Source organism: Microcaecilia unicolor, chromosome 1, assembly GCF_901765095.1.
Source record: "Microcaecilia unicolor chromosome 1, aMicUni1.1, whole genome shotgun sequence".
Lineage (NCBI taxonomy): Eukaryota > Metazoa > Chordata > Amphibia > Gymnophiona > Siphonopidae > Microcaecilia > Microcaecilia unicolor.
In genome coordinates, this window is record NC_044031.1 from 721,086,318 (window position 1) to 721,099,873 (window position 13,556).

General features: G+C 43.6%; 1 protein-coding gene across 1 annotated transcript in view; it reads right to left on the bottom strand.

Moving 5' to 3' along the window:
• Positions 1-13,556, bottom strand: part of ATP8B4 (ATPase phospholipid transporting 8B4 (putative)) — a 467,603-nt gene that overhangs the window by 85,311 nt on the left and 368,736 nt on the right. The window contains exon 15 of the mRNA XM_030189574.1: positions 12,624-12,789. Coding sequence (XP_030045434.1) covers positions 12,624-12,789 — 166 coding nt within the window. The remainder of the gene's footprint in view (positions 1-12,623; positions 12,790-13,556) is intronic.

Here is a 13,556-nt window from a genome sequence, read left to right on the forward strand (position 1 = left end):
TTAATAGTAACATAGTAAATGGTCCATCCAGTCTGCCCAATAGACAGAATCATTATCAATTCATGATTAAATCAACAATGAATGTGATATTATATACTTGATTATGGTCTTTCTGTGGTGTTTCTGGGACATAGACCATAGAAGTCCGCCTGGCTCTATCCTTATGTTCCAACTGTTGGAATTGCCTTCGAAGACCACTCCAGCCTATTCATCTCATTTGCTGGACACAGACCATAAAAGTCTGTCCAACACTGTCCTCGTGTTCCAGCCACTAAAGTTGCTGTGTAAGCCCTTTCCAGCCCATCCTAAACCAAATTGTCATATATGAGACACAGACCATACAGGTCTCCCGGTATCGGCCCTAGTTCATCACAGCCAGCGTCGCCATCTAAGTGTCACTCGACACATCCACACACATGCAGCCATTTAAGTTTAGTTTTTTGTATAGCTTCCATTTTCTAATTACAGATCCTCTATGTTTATCCCATGCCTTTTTTAATTTCATCACCATTTGTATCTCTACCACCTCCTTAATGGAGACTTTCCGCATCTGTGCCGTTAAAGCAAGGAGGAGGAGGAGGAGACAGAACTCAAAGAAGTTGGTACTCGGTAGGTGAGAGGCTGGTGCAAGTGTAGCATACACTTCCATGGGAACCCCGCAGGAACTGCTTCCGTCCCCACGGGATCCCCGCAGGAACTGCTTCTGTGGAATTCCCGTGATCCCCGTTCCTGTGCAAGTCTCTACTCTGAACACTGTTACAGATCACCTTGTTAGGTGGGTAACAACTCCATCTGACAGTTCTACGCTTTGTATTTGCTTTCCTTCATGTCTAATGTTGTAAGAGGAAAACAGGCAATGGATCCAAGCTAATAAAAGGGAAAAAATCTCATTAACTTTCAAAATAAGTATTAGGGAGTCAATTCCCATTAGAATATTAAAGGGTCAGTATTAAGTTAAACGATATTTATCTGGATATCTTGAGTTTGTGGAGGGGTATTTTCAATATGACGACTAAGTTGGACTTAAGACGTTTTGCGCTAAATGTCCAAAATCTGAATAGGAAATGTAATCATTTTTGAAAAAAGCAAAACATCTATCTTTTTTTTTTTCCACGAAAATACCGTTTCTAGCAAGGTTTTGTGCTCTGTGCATTTACCTTTTCAGGCCATTTTTGAAAAAAACATGCACAAGTGAAAAACGTAGAAAATCAAGCCATTGGGATGTAGTAGGGGCCAGAATTTTTAACAGACTGGTCCCCCAGACATCCCAGGAAAGCAATGGGGCACTCTAGGGGTCACTGCTGTGGACTTCATATAAATGCTTCCAGGTACACTTCTCACCACTGCTCTCTTATCTTGTTTGCTGAGCCCTCCAAAACCTGCTCAAAACCCACTACCCCCAATTATACACCACTACATTAGCCCTTATGGGAGAAAGGGGCACCTATATCTGGGTACAGTTGGTTTTTAGTCAGTTTTGGAGGGCTCACAGTTTCCACCACAAGAGTAACAGGTAGGGGGAGGTATGGGCCTGGGTCCACCTGTCTACAGTGCACTGCACCCACCACTTCACTACTCCGGGGACCTGCATGCTGCTCTTATGGACCAGGATACATCTATACAGCCTCTATAACATCTGAAGCTGTCATAGAGGCTGTTGAGTACTATTTTTATTCACATTCTTTGGGAGGGGGTCAATGACCACTGGGGGAGCCATCCCTGATTCCCTCCAGTGGTCATTTAGGGAACCTTTCTGTACCCTTATTTGTTCTGAAAACAGGTTTAGACCAAAACGTTGAAGTTTTTGCCCTAGACTTTTTCCTTTTGTTCCATATGGCTGTAAAATGTCCAGGTGTTAGGCACGCCCTAAGCCCGCCCTAATCCCACCTTTGAAATGCCCCCAACACGTCCCTACTCCCCTTATGATTTGGACACACTGCAGACAAAATGCACAGATAAACGTCTGCAAAGCAGGTTTCAAAAACACCGATTTGGACATTTTGAGAAGAAATCTGTCCAAATGGTGCTTTATGACACTTTTTGGACGTTCTTCTCTTTCAAAATGAGCCTCATAATATCTGCAACCATTTTATCCAGATAACGTTTACTGGATTATGACTCATATAGCTACTAAATCAGTTGAAACCCTTCTCTGCCATACCTGTAATCACTCCTAGTTGGTTTTCCTTTTAAAGGGTTATCAATAGAAATCAAACAAAATAAAACATGGAAAAGAAAATAAGATGATACCTTTTTTATTGGACATAACTTAATACATTTCTTGATTAGCTTTCGAAGGTTGCCCTTCTTCGTCAGATCGGAAATAAGCAAACGTGTTAGTTGATAGTATATATAAGTGAAGCATCAAAGCATTTCAATGACAGTCTAGCAAGGTGGGGGTGGGTAGGAGGTATGCATGGGTACATCAAAGCATTTCATTTCATTGATAGTCTAACAGTGAGAGGAGAGTGATAAACAGAGAAATACAACTTTATGGTTTATAAGGGGCTACAAAACCCAGATCCTTGTTAAGTCCTGTCTGTTGGGTGTCAAAATATTCAATCATTCTGACTTCAAAGGTCTTACGTTCCTGTATTGTTTTAAAGTTACCCTTCAGGATTCTTACTGTGAAATCACTGGTGCAGTGTCCTGGTCTTGTAAAGTGTTGGCCCACAGGGGTGGGAATCTGCTTTGATGTACCCATGCATACCTCCTACCCACCCCCACCTTGCTAGACTGTCATTGAAATGCTTTGATGCTTCACTTATATATACTATCAACTAACACGTTTGTTTATTTCCGATCTGACGAAGAAGGGCAACCTTCGAAAGCTAATCAAGAAATGTATTAAGTTTTGTCCAATAAAAAAGGTATCATCTTATTTTCTTTTCCTTGTTTTATTTTGTTTGATGTCTATTGATAACCTTTAAAAGTGGACTAACATGGCTACCACACCTCTCTACCTTTTAAAGGGGAAATTGGACTTGATATACTGCCTTTCTGAGGTTTTTGCAACTACATTCAAAGTGGTTTACATATATTCAGGTACTTATTTTGTACCAGGGGCAATGGAGGGTTAGGTGACTTGCCCAGAGTCACAAGGAGCTGCAGTGGGAATTGAACTCAGCCCCCCAGGATCAAAGTGCACTGCACTAACCACTAGGCTACTCCTCCACTCCACAGACCTTTAATGGAAGAAGCAACTAACTTGCTAGTCACACACACACACCAGGACTAACACCAGTTGCACATACAGCACTATAAAAGGACTTGATTATCCACTCCTACCCTAGCTGAGATCATATTCATGCACCTTTCTGATTCCACATGCAACATTCTTTAAGCTAGTCCCCTTATTCTCTATCTAACTCCTGTTATTCTATCTTATCTGCCTATATGCTTCACTTATACCCTGTGCTATCTATTAAGATGTTTTATTGTGTATTGTGTCTACATTGTAAGTAGTACACTATGCCAAAATTTGTACTGTTATTTGAATATTTTTTCTACTGATACTATCTATTGCTTATGTTCTGATTGTATTATCGTACACTGCCTTGGGTGAATTTCTTTAAAATGGCGGTAAATAAATCCTAATAAATAAATAAACACGTCCTCAGTCAGGATTTGTGAACAGATGTCATTTGTTTGCAGGATGGAGGCAAGTTGCATGAAGCTTTACATAGATAAGATGGAATTATTATCAAAATGTCTGGCTAAAATCTATTCCCCTGATATTTAAACTCTGTAGTCAGCGTTGATTAAAACACAAGCTGCAGCATTTAATGTTATACAGGATACTCATCACTAGTTGGTGCCCCGATACCGCCACTGAATATCCAATTATAGACTGACCAGCGTACCACTAATAGGAAGTTAGGGCAGTTATTCTTCTGTACACCAGGGAAGGATATTCTGCCGTACTCCAGGGACAGCTAATATTTTGTACACCAGGGACAACTATTCTGCTTTACACCAGGGAAATCTATTTTACTTTACAAACTTGCCTGGATAGCTATTCGGGTACCACCGCTGAGTATCAGCAGTACACAGATTATTTCTGGCTTTGTCTTGCCTCTTCCAACAGGCTGTCCCAGCAGTACCTGAACAGTACTGAGGCAGTCAGTAAAGCTTATCAGCAGCATAGCTGAATATGGACCCAGTGAGCAGAACTTATGCAGGCTGGAGATTCTCCTATCTGGATAAGTGCCACTACATATTGGTATCTACCTGCCCAAGTCATTAAAAAACAAACATTTGTCTGGCTAACTCTTGAAGTTAAGTGGATGTGACCCCTCCCCCAGGAAAACGCCTCTGCTACAGGAGGATTTTCTGGGGGTCACTACGGCAATGGGGGCTTAAAAGATGGCCTGGTGAGTGGTAATAAGGGGAGCCCAGCCTTCAGAGGCGGGGCAAAGAAGAAATTAAAGGGATTGTGACTAGTGAATCAGGGTGTTTAGTTTCCTTACCCCCACCAAGATCCTGAGTACCAAGAGATGAGCAGGTGGACTTTGGAATAGCTGGTTGTTGAAACCTGTCAGGGGACAGAGGAGGATTTGAGTTGAGCCCCCGTTGAAGGGAACCATTAGAAGATAGCAGTGCCTTGTGGAAAAAGGCACACCAGGTCGGAGGGATGTGGGTGTGGAGGAGCCCCATTCCCAGCAGGACTTTGCCAGCCAGCCAGAGGATCCCTAATCCAGGATGAGACAGACATATAATAGACATTGATGTGACTTTGCACTCGAGTGAACTTAAATTGAAGGAATGTGGGCTGGTTTATGAACTCTTTGAGTTAATCCAGTAAAAGAAAGTTTGAAGTTTATCTATTGAAATTGCTGGTCATTATTCGAAAGTGAACTCTTGTGACTCCAAGGGTGGGAATACTCTTCGGCCTTCCGGAGATTTTCTTCAGCTGGCCTGCACACAACACATATGCTTGAAATGTCTATATGCGAATGTCAGAAGCCTAAGAAATAAGATGAGAGAGTTAGAATATATTGCACTAAATGAAAAATGAGATATAATAGGCATCTCTGAGACCTGGTGGAAGGAGGATAACCAGTGGGACACTGTCATACCGGGGGTACAAATTATATCGTAGTGATAGGGTGGATCGAATTGGTGGAGGGGTAGCATTGTATGTTAAGGAGGGCCTTGAATCAAATAGATTGAAAATTCTGCAGGAAACAAAACACATCTTGGAATCACTATGGATTGAAATTCCATGTGTAAAGGGGAAAAGGATAGTGATAGGAGTGTACTACTGTCCACCTGGCCAGGATGAACAGACGGATGTAGAAATGTTATTGGAAATTAGAGAGGCTAACAAACTGGGCAACACAATAAAAATGGGTGATTTCAATTATCCCAATATTGACTGGGTAAATGTAACATCAGGGCATGCTAGGGAGGTAAAATTCCTTGACAAAATCAAGGATTGCTTTATGGAGCAGCTGGTACAGAAGCCGACAAGAGAACAAAAAATTCTAGACCTCGCCCTTAGTGGCGCGCATGATCTGGTGCGGGAGGTAATGGTTACATTTGTACCCTGCACTTTCCCACTCATGGCAGGCTCAATGCAGCTTACATGGGGCAATGGAGGGTTAAGTGACTTGCCCAGAGTCACAAGGAGCTGCCTGTGCCTGAAGTGGGAATCGAACTCAGTTCCTCAGGACCAAAGTCCACCACCCTAACCACTAGGCCACTCCTCCACTCTGTGCTGGGGCTGCTTGACAACAGTGATCATAATATGATCAGATTTGATATTAGCTTTGGAGTAAGTATACACAGGAAATCCAATATGTTAGCGTTTAACTTTCAAAAAGGAGACTATGATAAAATGAGAAGAACAGTGAAAAAAAAAAACTTAAAGGAGCAGCTACGAGGGTCAAAAATTTACATCAGGCATGGATGCTGTTCAAAAACAACATCCTGGAAGCCCAGGCCAAATATATTCCATGTATTAAGAAAGGAGGGAGGAAGACCAAACGAAAGCCAGCATGGTTAAAAAGTGAGATGAAGGAAGCTATAAGAGCTAAAAGAAAATCCTTCAGAAAATGGAAGTAGGAAGTAACTGAAAATAATAAGAAACAGCGTAAGGAATGTCAAGTCAAATGCAAAGCACTGATAAGGAAGGCAAAGAAGGACTTTGAAAAAAAGATTGCATTGGAGGCAAAAACACATAGTAACATTTTTTTTTTTAGGTATATTAAAAGCAAGAAGCCGGAAAAAAAGAATCGTTTGGACCGCTAGATGACCAAGGGGTAAAAGGGGCAATCAGGGAAGACAAACCCATAGCAGAGAGATTAAATGAATTCTTTGCTTCAGTCTTCACCGAGGAAGATTTGAGAGAGATACCGGTGCCAGAAATGGTATTCGAAGTTCATGAGTCAGAGAAACTGAATGAAATCTCTATAAACCTAGAGGATATAATGGGGCAATTTGACAAATTGAAGAGTAGCAAATCTCCTGGACCGGATGGTATTCATACCAGAGTACTGATAGAATTGAAAAATGAACTGGCAGAACTATTTTTAGTAATATGTAATTTATTTTTAAAATTGAGCATGGTACCGGAAGATTGGAGGGTAGCCCATGTAATGCCGATATTTAAAAAAGGTTCCAGAGGGGATCTGGGAAGTTATAGACTGGTGAGCCTGACATCAGTGCTGGGCAAAATGGTAGAGATTATAAAGAACAAAATTACAGAGCATATTCAAAAGCATGGGTTAATGAGACAAAGCCAACATGGATTTAGTGTGCCTCACCAATCCATTACATTTCTTTGAAGGGGTGAACAAACATGTGGATAAAGGTGAGCCAGTTGCTATTGTGTATCTGGATTTTCAAAAGGCATTTGACAAAGTACCTCATGAAAGACTCCAGAAGAAACTGGAGAGTCGTGGGATAGGAGGTAGTGTTCTATTGTGGATTAAAAACTGGTTAAAGGATAGAAAACAGAGAGTAGGGTTAAATGGTCAGTATTCTCAATGGAGAAGGGTAGATAGTGGGGTTCCTCAGGGGTCTGTGCTGGGACCACTGCTTTTTAACATATTTATAAATGATCTAGAGATGGGAGTAACTAGTGAGGTAATTAAATTTGCTGACGACACAAAGTTATTCAAAGTTGTTAAATCGCGAGAGAATTGAGAAAAATTACAAGAGGACCTTACAAGACTGGGAGACTGGGCGTCTAAATGGAAGAAGTGCAAAGTGATGCATGTGGGAAAGATGAACCCGAACTACAGCTACGTAATGCAAGGTTCCACGTTAGGAGTCACCGACCAAGAAAGGGATCTCGGCGTCAATGTTGATGATACGTTGTAAGCCTCTGCTTAGTGTGCTGCGGCAGCTAAGAAAGCAAATAGAATGTTAAGTATTATTAAGAAAGGAATGGAAAACAAAAGTGAGGACGTTATAATGCTTTTGCATCACTCCATGATGTGACTGCAAAATTGTGTTCAATTCTGGTCACCGCATCTCAAAAGACATATAGTGGAGTTAGAAAAGGTACAGAGAAGGGTGACGAAAATGATAAAGGGGATAGGACTACTTCCCTATGAGGAAAGGCTAAAGCGGCTAGGGCTCTTCAGTTTGGAGAAAAGATGGCTGAGGGGAAATATGATAGAGGTCTATAAAATAATGAGTGGAGTGGAACAGGTAGATGTGAATTGTTTGTTTACTCTTTCCAAAAATACTAGGACTAGGGGTCATGCGATGAAGCTACAAAGTAGTAAATTTAATACGAATCGTAGAAAATGTTTCTTCACTCAACGTGTAATTAAACTCTGGAATTTGTTGCCAGAGAATGTGGTAAAGGCGGTTAGTTTAGCAGGGTTTAAAAAGGGTCTGGACGGCTTCCTAAAGGAAAAATCCATAGACCATTACTAAATTGACTTGGGGAAAATCCACTCCTTATTTCTGGGATAAGCAGCATAAAATGTATTGAGCTTTTTTGGGATCTTGCCAGGTATTTGTGACCTGGATTGGCCACTGTTGGAAACAGAATGCTGGGCTTGATGGACCTTTGGTGTGTCCCAGTGTGGCAATACTTATGTACGGGTACCTGACCTGGAGAGCTTAGCCAGCGAGCCTGGGTTACATGGATAAATGATTTTGAATATCAGCTCCTATGGTGGTGTATTGCTATATGGAGGGACCTGCTTCCAATGCCTGACTTTGCTCCTGAAGTCAGCTAGGTCTGGGATGATGCGGAAGCACCATTCAAAACCTGTGAGAGGGAGGAATGGGGGTCAGTTACTCACTGGTAGTACCTAGTGGCCAAATTTAGTGCCAACAATTTCAGGGTACTCAACAAACCCTGGTGCATGCCCCCCCCCCCCCCCCCCCAGCCAAGGACTGTTACTAGCCTACAAAAAGCTCAGAGGGGAGATATTTAAGGAGGAAAGAGTCCAGGTAGTTGTAAGTGAAGGCTTATGGCGACAGATCTCAGATCAGCTTTAAAAGATCCTCCTGAAAAGTCCAAATAGTTGGAGAAAACTGAAAACAAAACAATTAAAGGGCCTGATCCAGGTCTTTCTGATGGATACAGAATAGAAGAAAGCCTTATTGAATCGGACCCTAATTGTGAGATGACTTGATTGGCTTCACGAATATGTTATACTTACAGATAAAGCAAAGAAGAGAAATAATGTAATGGTTAATGCGGTGTGCTGAGAACCAAGGATGCCCATGGTTCAAATCCTGCTGCCACTCCTCGTGACCTTGGGCAAGTCACTTAACCCTCTCTTGCTGCAGATCCAAAACATAGTATTGCAAGCCACCTGAGGATAGAGAAATATCTCCTGTACCTGAATGGAACTCGCCTTGAACTACTCTTGTATGGGAATAAGTTTTGCACAGCATGAAGGGTCACTATGCTAGAGGGAAACACTTCACTCTCCACAGTGTGGCTCAGAAAGTACATTGAATTATATTTCTATAGCCAGATGTGTAAATCCTAGATCTGACTCACTCCAGGGCCTCTCCACGAGAGCTACGTGCACAGAAACTAATGTACAGCACTGCAGACCTGGCACTACTTTAACATGGAAAATACCCTTTTATGGTAAAATAAGAGCCTGTTTAAAAAGGTCAAAAAAGATTTGTGTGGGATTCTGCCCATAAACAGATAAAAATGAGCACTTCCTCCATATCAAAGCTTAGTCACTGCCATCCTGCAAAGTCCATCAGCAGTTCAAACCTGCCAGAGAGCCAGAAGTGGGCAGGTAGTGAAAGGCAAACAACTCCATTAACTCCCAAACTGCCAGGGAGTTTCTTCCAATGAATGCCTACCTCCTGTATTGCAGTCAGACATCTACAGGATGTGTCATTTTTTTTCATTACATATAACAAATCTGAAAGTACAGAGGGCAATTTTCAAAGCCGCTCCAACAGTAAACCAGTGTTTTACCTGCAGAAATGGCCTTTTTGAAAACGGCTGATCCTTGTGTGCAGGTAAAAAGATGTGCACTGTTCCATAATCACATGTATTTTTACCATTTGGTCACAGAATTCTTGGTGGTGCAGACTGCAGTGAGGTACATACTTTCGGATTTTCAAAAGCATGCACATTATCTGGGTTATCTACATTATCTGCAGAAATAAATACCTACAAATTTCTGGGGGCCCTTTGACCTTACATGATTTCAGGGACACTGAGAGACACAGCCGGGCCAAGGGCAGGACCAACCCCCACACACACACACTCAGGCCGCCCCCCCCCCCCCCCACACACACACATTCAGGCCACCACCTCCCACACGCAAATTGCCGCCCCGCCCCCTTACTTCCTGTGTCTGACTGCTCCTCCCTCAGTCTTTTGTCTATTGTTCCTATGTGCCAGGACCCGGATGATTGCAAAGTGTTGCGCATGCTCAGTTTCACTAAAACGAGTATGCATGGCGCAACTGAGAAGAGCAGGGTGGGCAATGCAGTGAGACCAGCACGGGACAAACACTTCAGCTGGCGAGGGTTGGAGACCCCCACCAGCCAAACTGGGGGCCCCAGAGCCAATTTGGGGGGGCCCGGGCCCCCACAGCTATGCCACCACTTATCATGCTCTAGAAGTCAAGTGGAGGAGTGGCCTAGTGGTCTTGACATCCAGAGACACCCAGTTCAAATCCCACTACTGCTCCTTGTGATCTTGGGCAAGTCATTTAACCCTCTACTGCCTCAGGTAAAACTTAGATTGTGAGCTCTCCAGGGACAGCAAAATACCTAGTGTACCTGAACATAACTCACCTACTGAAAAAGGTGTGAGCAAAATCAATATAAATAAGTTACACGCACAAACATGTGCCTCACCTTATCCAGACTGTGCCCATGAGTATGCCCAACTGCACTGTTAGTGATATGCACTTTTGGCATTTCTGCATGTATATGCCATTATTCTAATCATTTACATGCCCAAATGGTGTGCATAAATGTTAGTCCAATTTTTAAAATTACTGACCTACCTAAGCATGTGTGGCAGTGCCAACGTTGGTGGCTGAAGTGTGCCATTGACTTGAGCGCTACTCTGGCAGCACAGGTGGGACTAGCATTACTACTACTACTTATCATTTCTATAGCGCTACTAGACGTACGCAGTACTGTATACTTGAACATGAAGAGACAGTCCCTGCTCGACAGAGCTTACAATCTAATTAGGACAGACAAACAGGACAAAACAAGAGATAAGGGAATATTAAAGTGAGGATGGTGCTGAACAAATGAGTAAGGGTTAGGAGTTAAAAGCAGTATCAAAAAGGTGGGCTTTTAGCTTAGATTTGAAGACGGCCAGAGATGGAGCTTGACGTACCGGCTCAGGAAGTCTATTCCAGGCATAAGGTGCAGCAAGATAAAAGGAACGGAGTCTGGAGTTAGCAGTGGAAGAGAAGGGTGCATAGGAGATGTCTTCAGCTGGTAGGGCTTGGCATCTCCGCCGCTAATGGTATATTTTAATGTGGTAGGGCTGCAGTGGGGGGGGGGGGGGTGACAGGTGAGGGGGAGAGAATACTTGGCCTCCTCGATCCACCTTTTGGACCCCCAAAAATGGACTTCTGGCTATGCACCTGATTTGCACACTCTACCCATGCTCCATCCAAACTTTACCCATGTGCATGCACACTCACAAAGTGCATGCAATCAAAATCATGGCTTGATGGACAGAGAGATTTGCAGAAAGGATCATGTAACAATGCATAGAGCTACCTTTAGTTAAGGCTTTACAGAGTGGTACATGATAGAAAGCATCTCACAAATTCCTGTTTGTTCAAATCTACAAATCAGAGCCCACACCCAGGAATGATGAGCTTCACCTTGGGAACCAGAGGACACACTCCTGTTCCTGGGGCTCCCTTGATTTGCATAAACAAAGCCAATTAATCTTTTCACTGCCCCCATAACTGCCCCAGGAACTTTCCCTCAATCACCTGCTCCCCATCCCATTCTCTGCCGTTGAAGCAATCGTAAGGATCACCTACTTCGCATCCTCAAGGTAACTCCCTATCTAACTTTCATCTCAAATGCAACTCTTTATCCAATGTTCATCTTAAATGTAATATTATCACTGCTTATATTACAATGTTCATCTTAAATGAAACTTTATTACCACTGCTTATAATACAATGTAATTGTGCATGTATGAGTTTTATTTTGGCTTTTTTTCTATTTCTGAGTTGGCTAACTTGAAGGCTTATCTTGTCACCTGCTGTGCTTTATTTGTATATCTGGACTAATTACATGATTCCTTTGTTCTTTCTTGTTCACGGTACTGTATAACAGGCAATTTTTGCACATAAATGACTAGAATACCACCATTTACCCATGCTCCTGATGCTTAAAACTAGGCATCAAACATATAAACGGCGAGTGACCGACTCACTCGCAAATGCGCAGTAGAGACTTCCCTCTCTGTCCCTCCCCCGCGTCAATACGTGATGACGGGGGGGGGGGGGGGGGCGGGACAGAGAGGGAAACTGCACCGCCGAGATTGCTACCGCTCCCCCCCACTCGGAGTCGCCGCCGCCGCCACCCCTCCACCCGGCCCGGGCCCTCTCTTCCCTTCTGAACTTACACATCCATTCGCCGAACGCAGCAACGCACATCAACTGAGCCCCTTCCTTCTCTGCCTGTGTCCTGCCCTCGCTGAAGTTACGTCACAGGAGGGCGGGGCCACAGGCAGAGAAGGAAGGGCCCACGGCAGCTCAGCTGATGTGCCTTGCTGCGTTCGGCAAATGGATGTGTAAGTTCAGAAGCGAAGAAAGGGCCCGAGCCGGGTGGAGGGGTGGCGGCGGCAGCGACTCTGAGGGGGGGAAGCGGTGGCGACCTCGCGGGGGGGGGGGGGGGGGAAGGAAAACCCCAATTCCAGCCCGTTTTTACGGGCTCAACGGCTAGTCCTGTTATAAAATTACCCTGTACCGTGTGTACAGTCTTTAGCTTCTTTTTGCCACAAAGAAATGACCCAAGCTGGTGAAGACGACTGCATTTGATAGACCACAGCCAAACTATACTAAAAGAGTGCCTATGATATCAGAAAGGGATCTGTCCATTCCTTAAAACCTAGCTAGGTATGCCAAGGAAATAGTAAACAGAATTTGCACAAAACATTATTCAGTACGCTACTATTTTCAATCTCTCACCTTCCTTTTTCTCCTCAGCCATAACTGTATGACAGAGGGACAGAAGCCTGAAGAACTCATGCACCATTGGCTCTTCAAGTTTAATAGCTTCAATCAGACTGTGGTCATAAAACTGAAATTTTTCATCTGCAAGTAGATTAAAGGAAAAATCCACTGGCACTGTTTTCTGAAAGAGGAAACAAAATTCAATTAAAAATCTGAAAGCAATCATGACTTTTGCACACACAAACAGTGAAATATCAAACAACAACATTACAAAACAGGAGGTCTCAAAGAAGTGGTGGGAAAGTCACATGGGGAAATATTACCCAGGTAAAAAAAAAAAATAAACAACTTAGATTGTGAGCCCACCAGGGACAGGGGAAAAGTGCCTGAATGCAATATGTAAACCGCTTTGATTATACCACAGAAAGCTGATATATAAATAAACCTAATTAAAATCAAAATTACCACAGAGTGCACAACAGTACTGAATGAAGTAAAGCTGTAAAATCTAATTAAAAGCTGCTTAAAAGTTTCAAATGGGAAGTCCAGTGACATCTGCTCTTCACCCAGAGTATATGTCTAAATTAGACACATTTTCATCAGTGGTACATACCTCCATTTATGCAATCCTTTTGCGTGTATAAATTCAGGGAACTATTGCACTTACACAAGCATAAGGGGCCCTAATCACCAGTGGCGTTCCTGGCCTGGATGGCACCTGGGGCGGAGCGCCGATGCACCCCCCCCCAGGTGCAGTGCGCCCCCCCCTCCCGCTAGATGTCACCTCTCCCCCTCCGGCGAAATGACACCCCCCCCCCGGGTGCACGCCGCTGGGGGAGGGGTGCCACGGCGCATGCCTGCTCCTCCAAGTTCGCTAAACTTCGTTTGTTCGCTGCAGCTCCCTCTGCTCCGGAACAGGAAGTAACCTGTTCCGGGGCAGAGGGAGCT